Source organism: Muscardinus avellanarius (genome assembly GCF_963383645.1).
Source record: "Muscardinus avellanarius genome assembly, chromosome: 3".
NCBI lineage: Eukaryota > Metazoa > Chordata > Mammalia > Rodentia > Gliridae > Muscardinus > Muscardinus avellanarius.
The window spans coordinates 17,994,015-18,018,941 of record NC_137788.1 but is presented as its reverse complement, the minus strand read 5'-3'; the positions used below and the strand labels follow the sequence as shown (position 1 = coordinate 18,018,941).

Here is a 24,927-nt window from a genome sequence, read left to right as displayed (position 1 = left end):
AGATGCTGAAAAAGCATTTGATAAAAATCCAACATCCATTTATGATAAAAACACTGCAGAGAATTGGAATAGAGGGAACATATCTCAACATCATAAAGGCAATCTACAATAAGCCCACTGCCAACATCATATTAAATGGGGAAAAACTTCAAGAATTCTCCCTAAAAACAGGAACAAGACAAGGATGTCCATTATCACCACTTCTCTTCAATATAGTACTAGAGACTCTAGCCAGAGCAATAAGGCAAGAAAAGGAAATCAAAGGAGTACAAATAAGAAAAGAAGAACTCAAACTTTCACTATTTGCAGATGACATACTATATTTAGAAAACCCAACAAACTCAACCAAAAGGCTTATAGAACTGATAAACATATTCAGCAAAGTGTCTGGATACAAAATCAATCTTAAAAAATCAGAAGCTTTCCTGTACACCAACCATAAATCCACTGGGGAAAAAATTTCAGAAAACACTTCCACTCAGGATCTCCCACAAAAAAATAAAATACTTAGGAATAAACTTAACCAAGGAGGTAAAAAAATCTCTGCAAACTATAAAACACTGAAAAAAGAAATCGAAGATCTTAGAAGATGGAAAGGTCTTCCATGTTCATGGATAGGCAGAAATACGATTAAAATGGCCATCCTTCCAAATGTGATCTACAGACTTAACACAATGCCCATTAAACTACCAAGATCATTCTTCACAGACATAGAAAAATCGGGCCTTAAATTTATTTGGAATAACAAAAAGCCCAGAATAGCCAAGGTAGTTCTCAGCAACAAAAACCATGCAGGAGGAATCACAATACCTGACTTTAAACTATACTACAAAGCCATTGTAATAAAAACAGCATGGTACTGGCACAAAAACAGATACATAGACCAATGAAGTAGAATAGAAGGCCCAGAAACAAGTTCACACACTTTCAGCCAACTGATTTTTGACAAAGGGGCCAAAAACATACACTGGAACAAAGATAGCCTCTTCAACAAATGGTGCTGGCAAAACTGGTTAACCATATGCAGAAAACTGGTAATTAAACCCACTTTCTCACCCTGCACAAGAGTCAATTCAAGATGGATCAAAGACTTGGAAATCAAACCAGAGACCTTGAAGCTCCTTCTAGAGGGCATAGGTCCAACACTGCAACACATAGGCACAGATAAACACTTTCTCAACAAGACCCCAAAGGCACAACAAATTAAAAGGCGAATCAATACATGGGATTGCATGAAACTGAGGAGCTTCTGTTCAGCAAAGGAAACTGTCAAGAACCTTAATCGAGAGCCAACAGAATGGGAGAAGATTTTTGCCACCTACACCTTCAATAGAGGACTATATCTGGAATGTACAGAGAACTCAAGAAACAACACTAAAAAACCAAATAATCCAACAAAAAAATGGGCAAACAAACTAAATAGACACTTCACGAAAGAAGAAATTCAAATGGCCAATAAATGCATGAAAAAATGCTCAACATCACTGGCAATCAGAGAGATGCAAATCAAAACTACCCTGAGATTTCACCTAACTCCAACTAGAATGGCAATCATTCAAAACACAAACAACAACAGATGCCGGCGAGGATGTGGAGAAGTGGGAACTCTAAAACATTGTTGGTGGGATTGCAAATTAGTGCAACCACTTTGAAAAACAGTATGGAGAACCCACAGAAGAATGGGAACAAATCTACCATTTAATCCAGCAATACCACTTCTGGGAATCTACCCAAAAGAAAGGAAACCAAACTACTAAACTAATGCATGTGTATCTATGTTCATAGCTGCACAATTCACCATAGCCAAACTATGAAACCAGTCAAAATGGCCATCAAAAGATGAATGGATTACAAAACTGTGGAGATATGTACACAATGGAATTTTACTCAGCCATTAAAAAAAACTCAATTACATCATTTTCAGGGAAATGGATGGAACTGGAAGACATTATGCTAAAGGAGATTAGTCAGTCACAAAAAATAAGAAATTGGATGCTTTTCCTAATATGCGAAAGCTAAGGAGAAATGGGTCATAGGAGGAACTCTAGATGAAAAAGGAAAACCTATAGAGGAGCAAACAAGACAACCTAAATGAGGGGATGGGAGGATGAGGGAAATTCTCTAAAACACACAACGTACTCAAACGTATCGAAGTCAACCACTAAGCCAAACATGGGAAGGAGAGATGGGGAGGGAATGGGGTGGGAATTGGGTATGGGCTAAATGGGTGATAGGTGCATGTATATCCACATAAGTTTTTTTTACCTCAATATGATGTATGAATATAATGCATCAATAAAAACTTTTTAAAAAGACAATTTAAAGTTTCAAAATTCAACACAATTGAAGAAATTATTGTGTGTATGTGGGTGTGTATATGTAGGTATTATGTATTATTTTTGAACTCAGGGGCATTCTACTCTGAGCTACATTCCCAGATCTATATTTTATTATGAAAGAGGGTCTCACTGAGTTGCTGGGGTTGGCATGTACCACCATGCACCCAGCTCATATTTAATCATTTTAAAGCATATAAAACAAGAAATTAGAAGCACTAATAATGAAAGTAAAGTTAACAAAAAGGCATCAGTAGAATTAAGAGAATAGAAAGAACAAGGTAGGTAAAATTTAATTTAGGAAACTGTAGCTAAGCCATTGAGAGGTCTGTTTCCATAAAGACATTCAAATGGCAAACTAGGAAAAAATAGTTAATAAGAGATCCAGCAAAAAATGCCAGCTGCTAACATGGGCCACACAACACTGTTGAGACAGGAAATAAGGCTATCCATTCTCTATAGATAATGAGACACAAACACTGCGTTTTACATTACTACATCACATTAACAATCCTTACATATAATTATTTCAACCTAAAATTAATGACTGTGAGGAAAATTATTTCTTAGAGGAAAACAGTAAGAGCCATATTGCTGCAGGTGGAGCACCAAAATTAAGGCAAGAAAAGAACAAGTGCTGACTATTAGGGGTACAGGTTCTTTGTGAAATTTTCCAAAAATATACAGCTTTGATGTTCCCAGTCTTCATTCCCAAAATAAACAAAACTCAAGACCAAAAATACCTGGTATTAATACCAAGTATGTGACAAAGTATCTCTTAAGATGTTGTTCTTGGTATATAGTTCATATGTATACTATTAACGTAAAAATAAATTGTCCCTATTATTAATTCCACTTCTCCCTGCCAAAAGCAGTAGTTTTCTTTCTTGCCTGCACCACCTTCTATATATTTACTAAGTGGTTACTGAATATTAATTTTACTGCAAAATATTATTTTCAATGGAAAACAGAAAAGCCACGAGAATTAAAACACAAAATTTCATATTACCCTTGGTTCCTCATTTCAAATGTTCTTAACAAAAAATCATTCTGATATAGTTTGCTAACTTTGGGAATTTTGGTAACAGCTGAGACATGTTATTTATATAAATCCTGTGGCAATTTCAAAGTATTTCTCTATATCAAATGTCAAAAGTTTAAACAAACCGGGCGTGGTGGCACACGCTTGTATTCCCCGCACTTGGGAGGCTAAGACAGGAGGATCGCGCGGGTTCGAAGCCAGCCTCAGCTACTTAGTGAGACTATCAGCAACTTAGTGAGACCCTGTTTCCAAATAAAGTATAAAATAAGTCTGGGAGTATAGCCTGGAGGTAGAAAAGCCCCTGGATTCCACCCCCAGTACCACACACACACAAAAAAAAGTTTAAACAAATATAAGCAATTAAAGAAGTTCAAGTTGTAATGTCCATATATACTTAAAATAATAATCTTTTCCATCTCATCTCCCATGTAGCATCTTAAAAAAAGTTACCCTTTTTTTTTTTTTTTTTTTTTGGTACTGGGAATTAAACCAAGAGGCATTCTACCTCTAAGCTACACCCCCAGCCCTATTTTCTATTTCTTTTTATAAACAGGTTCTCACTAAGTAGCTGAGGCCACAAACCTGAGATCCTCCTGTCTCCGCCTCCCAAGTACTGGAATGACAAGCCTAAGCCACCACACCACTGCTAAACACCGGAGGACAACTCTGATAGCAACCCCCCTAGGGAACCAAAGCCAGGAGTGCCCCACCACTGATCACATACCCATCCTTTTCATTTTTTATTTTGAGAAAGAGTCTCACAAAGTTACCCAGTGTGGTTTTGAATTTGTAATCCTCTTGTCTCAGATTCCCAAATTGTGGGGATTACAGAAGTGCTTCACCATGCTCAGACAAGTATCAATTTTTTTAAATGACAAGTGGCTTCTAAAATCTCTCAGTAATTATTTCCCTCTGTTCAGTGGTTAGGGATAAACTATTATTACGAGGAATAAAGAATATTATCAAAATCAGGCAGAAAAACCTACAAGATTAAAAAAAAGTCTAAGCTTTTTCCAAAGAAAATATTTTGGCACCTAAATTATTCAGAAGCTAAATCAAAACATCTTTTTTTTTTTTAACAGAATATTTCCAAAATGAAGTAACAGACCACTTTGGATAATACAATTCATAAGCATTTTCCTTTATAGGAAAAATCATTTTGGAATATAGCTGACTTTAAATTTTTTTTTTTTTGGGGGGGTGCTAGGGATTGAACCAGGGCATTCTACCTCTGAGCTATACCCACAAACCTATTTTATTTTGAAACAGTCTTACTAAGTTGTGGAGGACTTCACTAAGTTGCTGAAGCTGGCCATGACCTACGACCCTCGGGTCTCAGCCTCCCACTTACTGGGATTATAGGCGTGGGCCACCACACCTGACTGTCCTTTTTTTTTTTTTTTTTAAAGTACAAATAGTATATATAATTCAGAAGAAATTTATACTTAGCTCTGGAATATAGTTTTGCATTTTGGTATTCAAATGTATTAATAGACTCTAGTATTCTGAGCCAGGCACAGCAGTGCACACGTGTAATCTCAGAACTTAGAAGGCTGAGACAGGATGGTTCCAAGTTCAAGGCCAGCCACAGCAATTTAGGTAGATAGACCCTGTCTCAAAATAAAAAATAAAAAGGGCTGGGGAGGATGTGTGTGTGTGTGAGACCTCAGAAGTAGAACCTTAACTCTGGGTTCAATTCCCTGTGTATCACTAAATAAGTGTGTGTGTGTATATATATACACATTTATTTATTATTCTGGACACTTAGAATGTTCCAAAGATTCCATCTAAAATTCCCAGAAGCCCCAAAGATGACTGCATATCAATCTTTCCTCCTGCCCAATTTCTTTCCTGCTCACCACCTCACACAGGAAATCTCACTATCATCTTACAGAATACAATCTTGCTAAGGCAGAATTACCCTTTCTAAGGAATAGTCTGTCTGACCTATTTTCTCTGAAAACACAGTAAACGTAGCTAAATATTAAAGTGAATAATTTGGACCTTTTGGAGGTAAATGAAACAGGGAGAAGGAAGAGAGAAGGGGAAGATGAAATTACAGACCCTCTATTCTCTGTATAGGTAGCATCTTGACTAGAATAAGGTCACAGATACAACAAACTAAAACGGAGGGCTTCATGAGAGTTAACTGCCTTTATTTTTTTGGTGGTACTGGGGTGGAACCCAGAGGCTTTCTGCCTCCAGGCTATACTCCCAGACCCATTTTATATTTTATTTGGAAACAGGGTCTCACTAAGTTGCTGAGAGCCTCACTAAGTAGCTGAGGCTGGCTTTTAACCTGCGCGATCCTCCTGTCTCAGCCTCCCAAGTGCGGGGATTAGAAGCGTGCGCCACCACGCCCGGCCTAACTGCCCTTACTAAAGTAGGTAAGTTAACTGGATCTAGATTTCTAGCTGAAAAGTGAAAACAGAAGCCTGATAGAACTATATATTAAAGACATTACTTAAAATTAGTAGAGACACACCATATCAAGTCCTAGTATTTAAAAATAAAAAGAATAGCAGGAGGAAAGAAAAAAAAGTAAAACCAGAGAATTGTGATTTCTTAGATTATGGTAACTATCTGTTTTAAGTTATTCTAGTGGTGTAAGGAATAGTCTGTGAACCAAGAAGCAAGATCCCTGTATTCTCACTCTTCACACTGCTGTTTCACTGCTCGCTGAGCCATTAAGCTTCTTTTTAGGTCCTAACCCATAAATAGGGAAGATGTAACACTATTTGTGTGAAGGCAGGAAACTACACCAGATGACCTTAAGTTCCATCCTAAATCTTAGGGCTCTAAGATTCAGATTTACACACAAAGTTGAGGTAGATTTTGAAAAGTCAAAGATAATCCTAGCTTCAAGATACCCATGATGGTCATCTAATTTCAAGAGAATAATGTTCAAAGTAATGGAACTCCTAAGCACATTTTTATCTCTAATTGAACAGCTCAAAAAATACATGCTTCAGAACATGACAAAGATCTAAATAAAGTTTGAGGGATTCAGAACAGTCACCACCATCTCTGGATACACTTAAAACTCATGTTCACTAACAGAAACACAGTGGCACCCCAGTTTTACATGAAAGTCCTATTACTTTCAGCATTACACTGCATTTTTTACCTAATCGTAAAAGCAAATATTTTCATAAAAATAAAACCAAAAAGCAACAAGCAAACTCAATTTCCTTTCTTGAGAGTAAAGCTCTGAAGAATATCGCTAATCTTTAACAAGTTCCATGAAGACCTACTTTTATACCAATTGAAGAAGTATTCTTGAAGCTTTATCTGCCACAGATGATAGACTCGGAGTGATGATTTTAACTCCTCTAAGATAAGCATGTACTAAGTGTCAACTTCTAGTCCTTAGGATAGCATTTAAAGACATAGACTCCAAATGCTCTGAATCCTCAACTACCAACTGCTCTATTAACCCAGAACTATTTTTCGCCTAAGGAAGTAAAATACAAGTAAAATCCTTCAATCTGCTACATGCAAACTGCAACAGACAAATAATTTTAGAGTAGATTTAATTCAAAAGTAACAAGCTCCCACAATGAGTTAATACTCATTCTGATCCTATCAAAATGCATATATAAACCGGCTTTGAGCAGTGGAACACACAAAAACATCCTTCAAAGGACAGAGGATGAAGTTCAAACACGTTACTTTGGATTCCTACAACAAACACTATTTCTGATGGTGGCCTCCTGTAAGTTTTTACTTTTTTCTTGTGGTAAAAATTCATACTGTTTGGTCTGAAATGAAAAAGTGCTTTAAATGGACTTTAAAAAAAAAAGATAATTTCACCTTAGAAAAATATTTAAACTATAAAATAACTATGTAATATTTATTGAAAAAAATGTACCCAATATTATGTAACAACCATATCTAAAAAGGTGTCATTTGCCCGCATAATATGTTGATTAGGCCTATAATGCACCTTTTAGTCCTTTTTTATTTTCTTTTAAAACTTTTAAGCCTGTGGCAATCTCTCTATGTATATCATCAAGGTTTTCTTTTTAAGGGTCCCATGATTCCTAAGTCTATGTTTTACATCATGTTTACAGTGTAAAGACTGTTGGTGAGAAAAGGACCCGCCATCTCCTGGAAAACATGGAGTGGAGGGCTGAGATCGGCCTGAGGACTTCAACAGGTTTTGCTTGCCTTCGTTCTGGCTCACTCTCGCCTATTATCCTACTCCGTCTGTGGCTTACATGTCCCTGAATTTCTCGCTAAAATGTGGATACCACAGCCAAAAACACTTGCAAGCATCAATCCCTGACCTGGCGGCTCTTGCTGCTAAGTGGCAAGCATCTAACGCCACCCTCACCTGATGCTTGGCCGTCTCCATACCCTCCAGAACTGTCGTCTTGAAGTCCTCCTGCTTGCCCTGTGGAAGGAAAGAGGAGAACTCAGGGACCTTACTCCATAAATTAAGATAATATCTGGACATAAAGGCCTAATAGTTGGCGGATTCATTAATTCACCACCAACTAGTAAACCCATATTCAAAGAGCTCCTTCTGGAATCAAGGCCCAGAGTATTATATCACAATCTTCCAAATTCTGATCAGGAAATTTCAACTTTACATGCTGATACTTTTTTGAAAGGCAGTGAACAAAAATACATAGTATTTCCAATCACTAAATTCTTACTGTCAGTCTGATTTACTAAGTTTGAATAGGGGAAATGGATTCCAAATGTCTTTAACTGTTGCTAGACTGAAAACAGGTGTGGCATGAACTGTGGGACCTAGAGTTGAAATAATTTAGCATAAAGTCAATATTCCTTTAATGCCCTAAAATGAGAAGTATATGACAACAAGCAAAAGACTATTTTAATGAAAACTCTCCTTTTCTCCTCAAAGCAAGAAATATAACTGACTCAACTCCAAAAGTAGTTTTATTTACTATACATAGTAGAGATGAATATGCCAGTGCTACCATAGACTACACCCTAAGACTCCTGTAGACAAGATGCTAAGAACTGTAGAGAGATGCACGCTTGTTGGGGGATAGAGAGGGGCAGGCAAGACTGAGAGAGGCTTTTAGCTCGAGCTGCACAGTAAGCCTTGCTAAGAACTTTTCCTCATTGATTAATGTATAGAAGTAGTTTCAAGAAAAGAATCAAAGTTTAAAAATTCAATCTGAAAAACTGATAGGATAAAGTAGTATCTCCCAGACTCTTCCAAAATCACCAAGACAAATGCTATGATCCTCTTAAGCTTCTAATCACCTGGTATATTACAGAAAAACTACTGTGTGATCTTTTGAAGATAATGAAAACACCACCTCCCACTGTTCTAAACCTAAACAAGCTTCATTAAAGTTTATTTTATAACCTATACCCAAAATAAAAAGCACACTGATTATTCTACTATTTGTGCAGGAAACAGTAAAGTCAAACTAACAATGCCCTTTTACTATAAAAATGCTCCAAGCTGAGCATGGTGGCATACGCTTGTAATCCCAGTATTTGGGAGGCCGAGACAAGAGTATCAAAGGTTTGAAAGCCAGTCTCAGTAATTAAGCAAGGCCTTCTGCAACTTACTGAGACCTTGTTTCCAAATAAGAAATAAAATCTGACTGGGGGTATAACTTGGAAGTAGAATGCCTTTGGGTTTGATCCCCAGTATAAAAATAATAATAATAAAAAAGGATCCAAGCTCTATGAGATTTTAAATATTTTCATCATTAAGAATGTAAAGAACTTAATTTTGACAATGATACTAAAATGTGCTGCTAGACGGCATAAACTCTGTTTGAAGACTCTTACTCTAAACTCTTAGAAAATGGCATATAAACCGGGTGTAGTGGTACTTGCTTGTCATCCCCACGCTTGGGAGGCTGAGACAGGAGGATCTCACAGGTTCGAAGCCAGCCTCAGCTACTTAGTGAGACCCTGTTTCCAAATAAAGTATAAAATAGGTCTGGGAGTATGGCCCGGAGGTAGAAAGCCTCTGGGTTCCGCCCCTAGTATCACAAAATAAATAAATAAATAAAGAGAAAGCGGCACATAAATAGAAGATCCAATTACTAATCAAATCTGCAATCTTATTTTGAAAATATAGTGTGTGTGTGTGTGTGTGTGTGTGTGTGTGTGTGTGTGTGTTGCCAGGGACTGAACCCGGGGTATTCTACCTATGAGCTATACCCAGAGCCCAATTTTATTTCTTATTTGGAAACAAGGTCTCACTAAGTTGCAGAATGCCTCACTAAGTTTCTGAGCCTGGCTTTGAACCTGTGCTGAGATTACAAGCATGCACCACTATGTTTGTTTATAAGCCCCATGTTTTAAATCATAAAGTTTAAATAAGAAATACTCATTCCTAGCAAGTTCTGGATTTATTCATTTAAAATATGTCATAAAGCCGGGCGTGGTGGCGCACACTTGTAATCCCCGCGCTTGGGAGGCAGAGACAGGAGGATCGCGCAGGTTCGAAGCCAGCCGCGCGTGCTGGCTTAGGAGACCCTGTTTCCAAGTAAAAATGTAAAAATAGGTCTGGGAGTGTAGCCCGGAGGTAGAAGGGCTTCCAGGAACCCCAGTACCACCTAAATAAATAAATAAATAAATAAATAAATAAATAAATAAATAAATAAATATGTCATAGGGGCTGTTGCTGTTGTTTTGGTATTGAAGATTGAACCCAAAGGCATTCCACCTCTGAACTACAGTCCCATCCCTATTTCACTCTTTATTTTGAAACAGACCTCGCCATGTGGCTGAGGCTCACTAAACTCCTAAGGCTGATTTAGACGTGTGATCTTCCTGTCTCAGTCTCCCAAGTACTGGGATTACAAGCATGCACCAGCTTATCATCTGGTTTTAAAAATACTGCCACTGTTTTGTTTGGTTCCAAATAGAACCTAGCTGGACCAGACACTAAACCATACTTGGGAGGAGCAAATATAACCGAAAGATTATTTCTCAAAACGATGAAATAGTTTTCAAGAATAACATTTAAGCACTAGGAGCAGCATAGCTCCTCTGTCTTATATGATGTTCCTGACTTGACAAGTGTAAAATAATCTTGTCATGAAGGTATCTCACCACTACTAAAAAGTTAGAAAACAAACAAAAGCACTTTTCACTAGCCTCTTTCCTATTTCTATAATTTTCCTTCTTTATAAACTACATGCTATGCAAATAGTTAATTTTAACCTACAGGGAGTACTTGACTGATTTTATTTTTCCTCTAAGTCAATGCTAATTAACAGAAAGAGATTTCTTATACCTGACTTGTGTGCTAAGAAGGGTAAGAGCAAAAGAGCAACAAGGTAAGGTGGCCAAATTTGACTTCTCCTTTTAAAAGAAACATATTAAAGAAATTCCATAGACAGTGTTCTTTGATAATAGAAGGAAACCAAGCAGGAAGTCATGTAAATATATTAAGAAATTATGGAAAACTACATTAAAAAGTGCTTAGAATAAGATTCAAGGACTAGATATTTATATCTTACCTTGATGAAACTTAAACTTGTTTATTTATTTGTTTTTATTTATTTTGCAGGTCTGGGGATGGAACTCAGGGGTATTTGACCTCCAAGCTACATCCCCTGCCCTATTTTTTATTCTTTATTTTTTGAAACCGGGTCTCACTGAGTTGCAGAGGGCCTCACTAAGTAGCTGAGGCTGTCTGCGAACCACGATCCTCCAGGTCTCAGTCTCCCGAATGCTGGGATTACAAGCGTGTGCCACCACGCCCAGCAAACTTGTTTAAAAGTAAAAGAATGAGATTGCTATTTTCTAACTATAACATACACATGGGAATGCTGAAGGTGCCTACTTCTCCAAAGAGCTGAAGACATCTTTATTAGTGGTATTCTGGACCAATTTTTCATCATTTTCTGAATAATAGCAGATAGACAAAAACCTGCAATCCATTTTCCATCCGGTTTCTCTGACTATAGAGTGAGTATATATAAAATCTAGTCCTTATCTGTCTGCGCTCCACATGTCTTTCCAGCCTTCAAACAGTGCCGTGGAGAAGCGTGACAACAGGCAAGCACAGCTGTCATCCGCCATGACCACAAATTCAACACAGAAAATAAAAACATTCAAAAGCCAACTCTTTAATATCTCAGTTTTGGCACAAATGACTTCCTTTTGTTTTCATCCCCTCACCTCCCATGTGCCCTCAAGATTAAAATACAGACTCCTAATAGAGGTTATTTGTGAATATCTCCAAATAAAAAATCAAATCTTTAAGCCAGATGTGGTGGTGCACACTTGTAATCTCAGTACCTGGGAGGCTGAGACAGGAGGATCACAGGCTTGAGGACAGCCTCGGCTAATAGTGAGACTCTCATCAACCTTGTGAGACCCTGTTTCCAAATAAAAAAATACTAAAGCTAAGGGGCATAGCTCAAAAGGCAGAATGCCCCTGCGTTCAATCCCCAGTACTACCAAAAAAAAAAAAAAAAAGTTTTTGGTTTACTTAAACAGTAGCCCTTCAAATCTGATTAGAATGTTTCTGTTATAGTTACATTATTTTTTTCATCTTGATTCAAATACTCAAAGGAGGAGCTGTGCGTGGTGGCCCATATTTATAATCCCAACATCTGGGAGGCTGAGACAGAGGATCCTGGTTTGAGGACAGCCTCAGCTACTACTTAGTGAGGCCCTTTGCAACTCAATGAGACCCTGTTTCAAAAAAAAAAAAAAAAAAAAAAGAATAAAAAATAGGCCGTGGTGGCCCACGCTTGTAATCCCCACACTTGGGAGGCAGAGAAAGGAGGACAGCGCAGGTTCAAAGCCAGCCTCGCTGGCTTAAGAGACCTTGTTTCCAAATAAAAAAGTATAAAATAGGTCTGGGAGTGTAGCCCGGAGGTAGAAGGGTTTCCAGGAACCCCAGTAACACCAAAGGAAAAAAAAAATTGGGCTGGGGAGCCAGGCATGGTGGTGCATGCTTGTAATCCCAGAGGATCCCAGTTCACGGACAGCCTCAGCTACTTAGTGAGGCTGTCCGTAACTTAGTGAAACCCTGTTTCAAAATAAAGAATAAAAAATTGGGCAGGGGGCAAGTGCCCCTGGGTTCCATCCCCAGACCGCAAATAAATAAGTAAATAAATAAATAAATAATAAAAATAGGGCTGGGGGTGTGGCTCAGAGGTAGAATGCCCCTAGGTTCCATCCCCAGTACCATTAAAAAAGAGTAACCACCAAATACTCAAGGGACCACTCTGCCAACAACTTAAAAGGAAATCCATGTTAACTTTCAAATACTTTTATCTGATAAGAATAGAGGTAAGAATGATCAGTTTACAGTTCCAAAGAATTTCAATTTCAATTCACATTTGGACTGGCTTCTTGGAATCACATTCATATTTGATAACCTCTGTAAGCACATGAAGAAACTTTAATAATTGCTTTTAGGAAGCAATTATTTTAAAGAGCAACTATCAAAATGGCTAAATTTAGCCAGGCGTGGCAGCGCACGCATGTAATCCCCGTGCTCGGGAGGGGGAGACAGGAGGATCGCGCAGGTTCGAAGCCAGCCGCGCTGGCTTAAGAGACCCTGTTTCCAAATAAATATATAAAATAGGTCTGGGAGTGTAGCCCGGAGGTAGAAGGGCTTCCAGGAGCCCCAGTACCACACACACAAAAAAGGCTAAATTTAAGAAATAAGGTTGCAAAGCTACACATTTCAAATTGTACTTGATAAATTAACAAGGAAAACATTTCAAAAGATAAAAACATCTTTGAACACACAAATCTCCGCTGTATTAACAAATCGGTCAAGTTTCTCATTTAATAATCTCACTAATTTGATGTTTATTGAATGTCACCAACCCTGCTTTCAAAGAACTTAAAATCTATTTGGGAAAAGAGGGAAATTATCCACCATCTCTTTATTATAAAGGAAATAAGCTAGTATAGACTGGAGAATCAAGGAAGCTTTTCTGCACAAGTCCAGAGACATCTGGATAGACTGAGAGGCACTAAAACTACCACTGAGGTCCAGAGCAGTGACAAAGAGAGAGCACACACGCAATGTGCAGAGAACCGTGTAGCTTGTGTGTAACAAAGGAGATGGTCTAAAGAGCAGAGTGGGATCAAGCAAAGAAGAGAGCCTCCCTCGTATCTGAATCAGATCATAGGAGTGGTGGGGTCCTGATGGAGTCAGGTGGGGCGGGAGGGAACATACAACAACAGGGCGACACTGTGGTCTCCGTCAAGAAAGCAGCAAAACAAGTGATATTTAGCTTAAACTACTCTACTTTGCACGAAATGGATTAGAGGGAAATGGCCTGGATAAAGGAGACCAACTGAAAGGCTACTGAAATAATGTACATATGAAGCAGGATTCACTAGAATGAAATGGCTAAGGCACAGCCAATCAAAAAGACTGTGCATGGGAAGACACGTGGCTTTACAACGGACTTGGCAAAAGGGATAAAGGATTTTGAAGGTAACTCATTCTGAATATAGAGTGGTGACACATGAACAGATTAAGAAATTTGGGAGATAAGCAAATAAAATCATATGGAAATGTTCTAAAGATAGTTGGGAATTAAATAGAACCCAGTTCTATCTTTTATGCGTCTAAAAGTCTTCAAACTAGCATAGAGTAAGAAGCTGAGGGAGTCTGAGGCAGTCATAAATGTTTAATTAGCCTCATGAGCATAAGGAAAATCAGTTTCAGGATGGCAGTTCACAGACAGCCTCAGCTACTTAGTGAGGCCCTCTGCAACTCAGTGAAACCTTGTTTCAAAATAAAGAATAAAAAAATAGGGCAGAGGGTGTAGCTCAGAGGTCAAAATGCCCCTGGGTTCCATCCCCAGATCTGCAAAAAACAAAAAACAAACAAACAAAAAAAAACAGGAACTAGTCACTAGAGGCAAATGACCAAAGGTGAGTGGTGGGGGAGACACCAAAAACTAAGAAACCAGGTGCAGTGAGCACATCTATAATCCCTGTATAATCCCTCCCTGTACTCAAGGCTAAAACAGAAGGATCTTAGGTTTGAGGCCAGCCTCAGTAACTTAGACCTTTCCAAAATAAAACAGGGCTGGAAGTTGTAGCTCAGAGGATGCCAGTGCAAACCCCAGTACCACCACCAAAAAAAAAAAAAAAAAAAAAAAAAAAATCCTGAGAAGGCAGGAATTATTAGTGACCAATTCAAACTGCCTTCTTAGCCAGGTGTGCTAGTGCACACTTGTAATCCCAGTACTTGAGAGGCTGAGATAAGAGGATCCTGGTTAGAGGCCAGCCTCAGTTACTTAATAAGCCCCCCGCAACTTAGTTGAGACCCTATTTCAAAATAAAGAATAAAAAAATAGGGCTGGGAGTGTAGCTTAGTGGTAGAATGCCCCTGGTTCAATCCCTAGTACCACAAAAAAGGGAATCTGAGCCAGGCGTGGTGGTGCACGCTTATAATCCCAGTACTTGAGAGGCAGAGACAGGATGATCCTGGGATGGCCATAGGCCTCAGGTATTTAGTGAAGCCCTCTGCAACTCAGTGAGACCTCGTTTCAAAATACAGAATAAAAACAGGGCTGGGGGTATAGCTCAGAGGTAGAATGCCTGTGGGTTTAATCCCCAGTACCACAAAAGGGGGGGAGGGACATGCACATGCGCATGCCTGGGGGTATAGCTCAGAGGTAGAATCCCCCTGTATTCAATCCCCAGTACCAAAAAAAAAAAAAAAAAGTATACTGTTCTTGATGCATTTCTTTGCTACTTTTTTTTTTTTTTTAACCATGATTCTTGGCAAAATAAATGATCTACACCAGTTAGAAGAAATGTAAAACAAAAACTATGCTCACAGAGGTAGACTACACTACCTAGAATGAAAACCCTCAGGGGGGTTCTTTGAAGTACTTAGAGGCCTTTCTTTTCACACTGCTAACAATCATCAGAACAAACCAACAAAATCATCCTAAGTAAAATTTTTGGGTTTCAAACAACAGCAATACCAAAGTTATACTGTCCATTAAAATACTATACTAAGACCGGGCATGGTGGCACACGTTGTAATCCCCGAGCTTGGGAGGCTGTGACAGAAGGATTGCACAAATTTAAAGCCAGCCTCAGCAACTTAGTGTTTCCAAATAACAATATAAAATAGGTCTGGGAGTATAGCCCAGAGGTAGAAAGCCCCTGGGTTCCACCCCCAGTCCCACAAAAAAAAAAAAAAAAAAAAAAAAAAACCAACTATACTAAAACACATAGTCTTCTAAGGGCCTAGAAAGGAGAAAACTGTTCTGCTTGAAGTCTGCCCAGAATTTGCACTGTACCACTGGAGAAGTAAGAAGCTTAGTAGCCAGTTTCCTAACAAAAGAAAGTAAAAGCCCTACAAACTGAGGAAAGTAAACCTCTTAGAAACTGATGGGAAAAATTTACGTTTTCACTTTATATTTACTCTGTGAACATTTTAAAATGTTCCAAAGAGAGCTCGTAATTTAGATGCCATGTTCTGTTGCCCAACTACCAAGCTTAAGGTGGTTCTAAAATGTTACAGTGGCGGTGGTGAAATGTTATAATTAATACAAAGTGGTGGTGATATAGTTAATTACAAAGTGTACTTTTCTAGTTACTTACTCCAGTTTTTGTTTGTTTTTGTTTTGTGGTACTGGGGATGGAACCCAGGGGCATTCTACCTATGAACTATAACCCCAGCCCTATTTCTTTTTTAATTTATATATATTAAATTTATATATGTATATATATAATTTATATTAAACTATATATAAACATATATAATTATATATTATATTTATATATATATATATATATATATATTTTTTTTTTTTTTTTTTTTTTGCAGTACTGGGGATGGAACACAGAGGCATTCTACCTCTGAGCTACAACCCCAGCTCTATTTTTTATTCGTTATTTTGAAATTGGGTCTCACTGAGTTGCAAAAGGCCTCACTAAATAGCTGAGGCTGTCTCAGCACCACCACACCTGGCTTATTTATTTTGAAACAGTCTCACTAAATTGAATCCCACCCTTCCTGTCTCAGCCTCCCAAGTTCACAAATGTATACTGCCACCACCATCCCTCTACCCCCACTCTTCACTTGTTTTTAAAAGGGACAATATTAAACTTTATTCTGGCGCTCTTATTAAAACCACAACTGTAACATTTCACTCCTTGTAACAATGAGATACATGAGTTTCTCCTGTTAAGAATCCCCTTTCCTGCTCACAGCAAGTTTCTCAGGACTCTGGCTTCAGACATCACCAAATGATTTAAGGTTTCCTCTCACCTTCAATATGTCTTGGCCCTAAACTTTTATAACAATTTCTTACACATTTATGGTAATATGTTCTAAAAACAACAGCAAAAAAATAAAAATAAAAAATTCATACACTATCTTCAAGTGTTTAAAACTTCTGGTCATCAAAAAGATAAAAATTAATTTTCTTTGTATTTTGACAGCTGATATATAGATTTTGATTATATTATTCCCTTGGAAGAAAAGGTTTATTGGAAAACAAGATTTGCTATTCTTCTCATGACTTAACATAAAGTACCAAGATTTAATTTGCAAGTTTTTACACACAAGGCTAAGAGTTCTAGGTGTTTAAAGAATTATCTATTTTGTAAATGACACAATACTGACAATGGGGTACTACTGATACTTCAGTTTACAAAAGTAACATAGTATATGTATCTACAAAGTCCATAAACTGACCTGGTTTTTTTTTTTCTGAACATCAATCTACCCTCTTCCTGGTTCAACTCTGTGTTTAATAAGTACGAGATATTTATACATACAGCGATTTCACATTTTATTCTTTTTATTCCACAGCAAGCCCCATTTGGCAAATAAGGAAAATGCTAATACACAAATTATCTTAACTCTTCTATTTTAACAGGATCAGACCAAATAAATGATAGTAGCAAAAGAATTCAAAGATCATATAAAAACAAAATTGCTCACCTAAATAATTACTTTTCCTTAACAAAAAAACAAAATAATATAAATCATTAAGCAGCTCAACCTCTCATAGATCAAACATCTGATTCAATGGTTCTTATCCACCAAAAGCAGTAAACAGTTTAAAATCAAGGATCTAAAACTGTTTCAAAATGCCCAAATTCATGTCTTCATGTTTATTGTAAAATTTCCAAAATCTAATTTGGGACAGAAACTTCCTTTAAAAACAACTTCTAAGAGATCTACTGTACAGCACGGTGACTATAGTTAATAATCTTGAAAAAAATCCTGAGAGCACAAGTATTCTTACCACAAAAATGATAACTATGTGAGGCAAAGCATGTTAACCATCCAGATTTAGTCATTATGCAATGTATATATAGCTCAAAACAGTTGTACATGATAAATCCACACAATTTTATCTGTCATTTTAAAAAATAAAACTTCTCTACTTTATACACTTTTACTGTATTATTGTGTATTTATTATAGCCAACTACTTATATCTATAACCCTACACTAGACTAAATTCATTGCTAGAGGTCCTAGTCTTTATCTTTGAACTCTTGGATTCCAGTATCGTACCTGCAGCAAATTTTAGAGTCCAACAATTAATGTGTATAGAATAAAGTAAATGAAGAACTGTCACATTTGGAGAAACCTTGTTCTGTGTAGAGAATGTATCCATTTCATATTTTTAAAATTTCCCCTAAAGAGCCAGGCGTGGTGGCGCACGCTTGTCATCCCCGCGCTTGGGAGGCAGAGACAGGAGGATCGCGCAGGTTCGAAGCCAGCCGCGTGCGCTGGCTTAGGAGACCCTGTTTCCAAATAAAAATGTAAAAATAGGTCTGGGAGTGTAGCCCGGAGGTAGAAGGGCTTCCAGGAACCCCAGTACCACCAAAAAAATAAATAAAATAAAATTTCCTCTAAATACTACCAATCCCCTACTCCTTCACCCTTTTTACCTCCAGGTTCCTCTAGAATTTTTAAACTGCAATCTAACACTTATTAGAATTCTTCCTTCTTTTACATATTTGTGTATATACATTTTTTATCTTATACTAGGTAATAAATTACCTGACAGTTGGGACCATGTATATAAACTATATATTATGGTCCATTTATAGTACCTCTTGAAATATAAGAATTTTACTAACTTGATCTCAATTACCTTTTCAGCCTGTTACATTTTTTTCTGTCCTCCAGTAAGTTATTTTTGAGCATAGTTCCGAATCAGAACACTAAAATGATGCTATTCTCAAAAGAAAAAAAAGGGCAAGAAAGTTAATTCTAGATCCATTTTCTGAATGTATGCATCATACGTCAGATAATGAGAACTCAAATGATCTCAAGACATTTATTGTATACTAGTAGGTCTAAAGGGCAATGTAGTTTGTTAGGAATAAACTCCCCAGCCAGCTCTGGTAAATCTATGCAAAAGGGTCTCTTACTAGACAGGGGGATGTAATAGTCACCTACAATTTTTCCTCTGGAGGTAATATCTGAGTTAACTCCCACCAAAACTGAAAACTACTCCCGCCCTCTAATTCCACTCATTGGCAAGGAAAGAAAAATCTGGGAATAGTTATAGCATGGTAAGAAACATAATTATTCACTTGAACTCTGACCATAACTATACGCATACTGCAGAACCCACAGCCATGCCTGCGACTGAGTGTGATCAATACGCCTGCACTCCAGGAGAGATCAGGGAACCTTATAAAGATAAGGTAATTCTTTTAAAGTAAGGAAGTCAATATTCAATTTTTGTCTGTCAATTCTATTACAGCAACTTTAAAGTATGATCCAAAAGATTTTGCCTTTGGATTTTTGCTAAATCCAAAAATGAATTCATCAAATTTTTCATCATTAGTCTTTTGTCATACATATATTTTCATTATAACACTTGTGATCAAATGACATTGAATCTTAACCTAATTCTTCTACCCTTTTAAGTATTTTGTTATTTAGCATTTTTATTCAGATTGTATCTCCTTTTATATGTTTGGGTTTTTTTGTTTGTTTGGTTTGGTTGGTTGTTTTCCCAGCCAATGTGACTTTTTGAGAATACTTTCAACCCAGTTTGACTGCTACACAACCAGGGTCCAAACTTTATTAAAACCACACAAAATTTTTTGTCATCCCAATCTCTTATCTATCAACAATTTTGGCTAACCTATTTGGCACATGCTTCCAAAGTTACTATGTATAATAGAGACAAACTTCCTCTGGTCCAAATAAGAATGTAAACAAGGAGATAAAGGGATTCTTTCCATTACTGTTCAATAAAATAGATAACAGAAAGCTATGTGACCAATCAGCTAATTAAACCTAACAAAACTGATTTGAAAAGTTAACCAATGGTTTAATGGAAGCCTCTGAGCTTCATTAGAAAGTATAAGCAACAGCCGGGCGTGGTGGCGCACGCTTGTAATCCCCGCGCTTGGGAGGCGGAGACAGGAGGATCGCGCAGGTTCAAAGCCAGCCGCACGTGCTGGCTTAGGAGACCCTGTTTCCAAAAATGAAAATGTAAAAATAGGTCTGGGAGTGTAGCCCGGAGGTAGAAGGGCTTCCAGGAACCCCAGTACCACCAAAAAAAAAAAAAAAAAAAAAAGAAAGTATAAGCAACATTACTGAGGCTGGAAAACTGCTATACATGTGCACATGCTTTTATATACATACATACACATGCACCCCCGAGAAATCTTGAAAGAGCCTGAGAAAGGCATTTCACTGGGCACAGTGCATGCCTATAATCCCAGATACTTAGGGGAAGCTGAGGCAGGAAGATTGCTTGCACTCAGGAGTTTAAGACCAGCCTCAGCAACAGAGCAAAAACCCATCTCAAAAAACAAAACAAAAAAGCTGGGCATGGTGGTGCACACTTGTAATCCCAGCATTTGGGAGGCTGAGACCGGAGGATTGCAGTTCACAGACAGCCTCAGCTACTTAGTGAGGCCCTCCATAACTTAGTCAGACCCTGTTTCAAAACAAAGAATAAAAAATAGGGCAGGGAGTGTAGCTCAGAGGTTGAATGCCCCTGGGTTCCAACCCCAGACCCGCAAAAAAAGAAAAAAAAAAAAGAAAAGGAGAAAAGGCAAAGAAAAACATGCTAACAGACCATATCAAAATTTCCTCTTATTTTCTTATTTTAGAATAAGTTTCTATCTCCGGGCGTGGTGGCGCCCGCTTGTAATCCCCGCGCTTGGGAGGCAGAGACAGGAGGATCGCGCAGGTTCGAAGCCAGCCGCGCGCACTGGCTTAGGAGACCCTGTTTCCAAATAAAAATGTAAAAATAGGTCTGGGAGTGTAGCCCGAAGGTAGAAGGGCTTCCAGGAACCCCAGTACCACAAAAAAAAAAAAAGTAAGTTTCTATAAAAGACTCAGGCTATACACAACAAAGCTACTTCTAACTTGAAATAGAACAGAATACATCTCAAACCCAGAGTTCTCCAGTTAAATTCTCCCCACCCCCATACTAGGGACTGAACCCAGGGATATTCTTTGTCCAAGCTACACACACCAGCCCAAAGTTTTAATCTTTATTTTGAAACAAGGTTTTACTAAGTTGCAGAGGGCCTAACTAGGTAGCTGAACTGGCCCCAAATGTGCAATCCTAGCCGGGTGTGGTGACCTACACTTGTAATCCCAGCATTGGTGGGGGATGCTAACTCAGGAGGATCAAGGTTGGAGGACAGCCTTAGCTACTTAGGAAGGCCCTTTGAAACTCAGTGAGACACTGTTTCAAAAAAAAAAAAAAAATAGGGCTAGAGCTGTAGCTCAGAGGTAGAATGCCCCTGGGTTCCATCCCCAAACTCACTCCTGCCCCCAAAATGTGTGATCCTCCTGCCTCAGCCTCCCAAGTACTGGGATTGTAAACGTGCACCACCACACCCAGCTCCTCTAGTTAAGATTTAAATCCAGAAACTTCTTAGTAAAACCTCACTAATTGAAACAGAGGAATGGTCTAAGGTACGTAAGATAATAAACAGCCAAAAGGTTTTTCCCCCAATAGAAGGCTACTTCAATGGAGACACAATTATTCTTAACCAGTAATACTCAAATGAACAGGATTGTATTGTTTTATAGAAGCTCCACTACATGTGACATAATAACCAAATGCACTCGATTCAAAAGCAGTATGTTCAGGATGTGCTGCCATGACTTAAACACTTTTATCAAAGTACTAGAAAACCAAGTAAAACCATCATTTGTTAATAATAATAAAAATGATAAAAACAATGCCAGTCATGGTGGGCAAGCCTATAATTCCAGTGCTTGGGAGGCTGACACACAAGGATCACAGGATCAAGGCCACTGCATGTTAACTTAGTGAGACAGTTTCAAAACAAAAAAGGGCTGGGAGTGTAGGCTCCATAGCAGAGAACCCCTGGGTTCAATCGCCAGTACCACACATAAAATAAATAAATATAAAACTACACACACACAAAAGAAAATAAGGTACATTTTAAATTAAATATAGCTGGGCGTGGTGGCGCATGCATGTAATCCTAGTACTTGGGAAGCTGAGACAGGAGGATCGTGGGTTTGCTGCCAGCCTCTAGTGAGGCCCTTTGCAATTCAGTGAGAACCTGTTTCGAAATAAAGAATAAAAAATAGGGCTTGGAGGTAGAATGCCCCTGGGTTCCATCCCCTGTATCACAAAAAATTAATTAAATATTTAGTATAAAATCCATATTTATTCATTTTGACTCTCACCAGGGATGCCATAAATTATGGTAAAAAAATTGAAAATCTAGCCAGGCATTGTGGCGCACACTTGCAATCCCAGCATTCAGGAGGCTGAGGCCAGAGGTTCATGGCTTGCAGACAGCTTCAGCTATTTAGTGAGGCCCACTGTAACTTAGTGAGATCCTGTTTCAAAATAAAGAATAAAAAATAAGGCAGGGGCTGTGGCTTGGAGGTCGAATGCCCCCCAAGTTCCATCCCCAGACCCCCCCCCAATTGAAAATCTGGAAACAATGTTTAAACCAAAACAGAGAACTTGCTTCCAATAAAATGAATCAAATTAGACCAAAAAAACTTATGTTTTCATTACAAAAAAAAAAAAAAAAGCCTTTGGAAGCTGGGTGTAGGTTGGTGGCGGAGTGCATGCTGATTAGAATGAGCATTGTCCTGGTTCAATCACCAGCACTGCCCTCCACTTAAAAAAAAAACAAGCTGGGCCTGGTGGCGCACACTTGTAATTCCAGTGCTTGGGAGGCTGAGACAGGAGGATCGCACAGGTTCAAAGCCAGCCTCAGCTACTTAATGAGGCCCTGTTTCCAAATAAAGTATAAAATAGGTCTGGGAGTATAGCCCGGAGGTAGAAAAGCCCCTGGGTTCCACCCCCAGTACCACAAAAATAAATAAAATAAATCTGATAGTAAGAACATTTTTCCATTAACCAAAATCCACTAAACTCAGTTACCAAAATAACCCAAGTTATCTCTCAATCCTGTCTCTTTACTCCTTTCAGTCACCTTTAATGAAGCAGGCCTATAATCCCATTACTTAGATGTCAGCCTCAGCAATTTAGCAAGACCCTGTCTCAAAATAAAAAAAATAGGGTTAAGGGTATAGTTCAGTTCAGAGGTAGAATACCCCTGGGTCCAAACTCTAGTACCAAAAAAAAAAAAAAAAAAAGCACCCTTAGCCAGGGTAATCCTGTAATCTCATTACTGGAGGCTAAGACAGGAAGATCAATTTCAGCAGACCCTGGTTCAGTAAAAGGCTGGGGGGTGGGGAGGTGGCGTATGGCTCAAAACAGAATGCCACTGAGTTCAATCCCCAGTACCAAAAAAAGTCACCCTTATGGAGCACATCAGATTGATGGCTCTATAACACATTATTTTAGTAGTCTTATTCAAAATCCTCAGTGTATGTGGCGATGGTGGCAGTCAGAGATACAAATAAGTGGTAGAGTGCTTGCCTGGTTCCCCAGCATGGGAGGCGGCACTGGGACACCTTTTGGGCTTCCTCCTCAGTCCTCTCCTAGGGAAGCTTTTCCAGTCAAAGCATTTGACACACTCACTTCAGAATACCTTCTACTTTCATAATTAACAAAACATTTTCTTTTTACAATGAATACTATGGAAAACAAAGTTTCCACACAAATTTAGAAGTTAGTAAAATGGAATGTATGCAAACATTACATATGTATTTTAGAGAATCACTTAACTTCTATTTCGTTCCATGCCATTTTTAACTGAAAACTATAGTCAAAGAGCAGACTCTGATCTGACAATAGACTTTAACTTACCTGGTAGTAGTTGATGAGTCACCATCAGGGCCAAATCTATTTCTAAACTATAGAGGCTAGTTACGTTGCCATTGCTTTCTAGGACATCGTACTTCCTTAGCTTCCAGAAATTTTCAAAAAATTCTAGGTAACTTTTGAGGAAAAATGCCTTTATTCTTATAACCACGAAAAATATATTAGCAAGTTTGACTGTTATCAACACATCTCAAAGCACGGAAGATATTCTTAACTTGAACAGAACTTAACTCCCCCCCCTCAAAATGCTAACATAACTTATTCAAACTAAAGCACTGGATTAGAATGACCTACATACAACAGAATAAGGCCAGTTTCCCCAAATATTAAATGAATACCTTCCTAACACACTTTTTGTGGGAAAATGCCTGACATTTATGAAATTTAAATACTTCTTTCACAAAAAAGAAACCACCAACACTTGGTTTAAAACTTTTGAAAACAAAGTGTTTATTACCTTGGTATACATTGGCACACCAAAAATGAAGGTAAGACAGCATCTGAGCTGCCAGATCATCACTGCACAATACTCAGAGCCCAGGAACTAAGAGATCAACAGCTATGGCGGGGATCTCATTAGCAGGCGCACAGCAAAGGTAGACAGAAAAGAGATAAGAATCAAAAAGATTACAGAGGGAGGAAAAGAACAGAGGTGAAGAGCTGAGAACAGGACAAAAAGAAGGGAAGAGAGCTGAATGTTTAAGACTTCCATACCACAAAGAAGAACCACCAACAAGAGAGAATGTGCTGTTGAGATACATTGGAGGATACAATTGCCTTGGGCACTAGTACCAAAGGTAGTGTACCACTAAGAACCAGAAGTTGCCAACAAGTCTTTTTGGTTTCAGAAAGATTCTCCATTTTAAAAAACCATGACTCTTAGGATAAATTGAATGCAGAACCCTATCTTTCTCTGTTTTTAAACAGTATTCCTTTATTATATTTCAATCCTGTAAATTATACATTTTTGCTAAGAGTTTTAGTCGTCAGAATTTAAGCTCTAAATTCAAAATTTTTTTGTTTTGTTTTGTTTTGCAGAACTGGTGATTGAACCCAGGGGCACTTTACCTCTCAGCTACACCCCTAGCCCTATTTTTTTATTCTTTATTTTGAAACAGGGTCTCACGCTAAGTAGCTGAGGATGACTGTGAACCTATTTGTGATCCTCCTATCTCAGTCTCCCACGTACCAGGATTATAAGCGTGCACCGTCATGCCTGGCCTAAGTGAAGGGTTAATACTAAAATACTATTTTTGTTTTTGTACTGGGGATTGAACCCAGGGACGTTCTACCTCTTCCAAGCTATACCCCCAGCCCTATCTTTATTTAGAAACAGGGTCTTGCTAGGTTAAAGTCTCACTACTTACTGAGGTGGTCCT

General features: G+C 38.2%; 1 protein-coding gene across 2 annotated transcripts in view; it reads right to left on the bottom strand.

Moving 5' to 3' along the window:
* The window catches only part of KDM1A (lysine demethylase 1A), a gene marked incomplete at both ends in the record, with an annotated part of 86,114 nt that overhangs the window by 44,077 nt on the left and 17,110 nt on the right, over positions 1-24,927 (bottom strand). The window contains one exon of one of the 2 annotated variants that reach the window (XM_080690970.1): positions 7,715-7,774. The exons of the other annotated variant lie outside the window; for it this stretch is intronic. Coding sequence (XP_080547096.1) covers positions 7,715-7,774 — 60 coding nt within the window. The remainder of the gene's footprint in view (positions 1-7,714; positions 7,775-24,927) is intronic. 2 annotated transcript variants of the gene reach the window in all.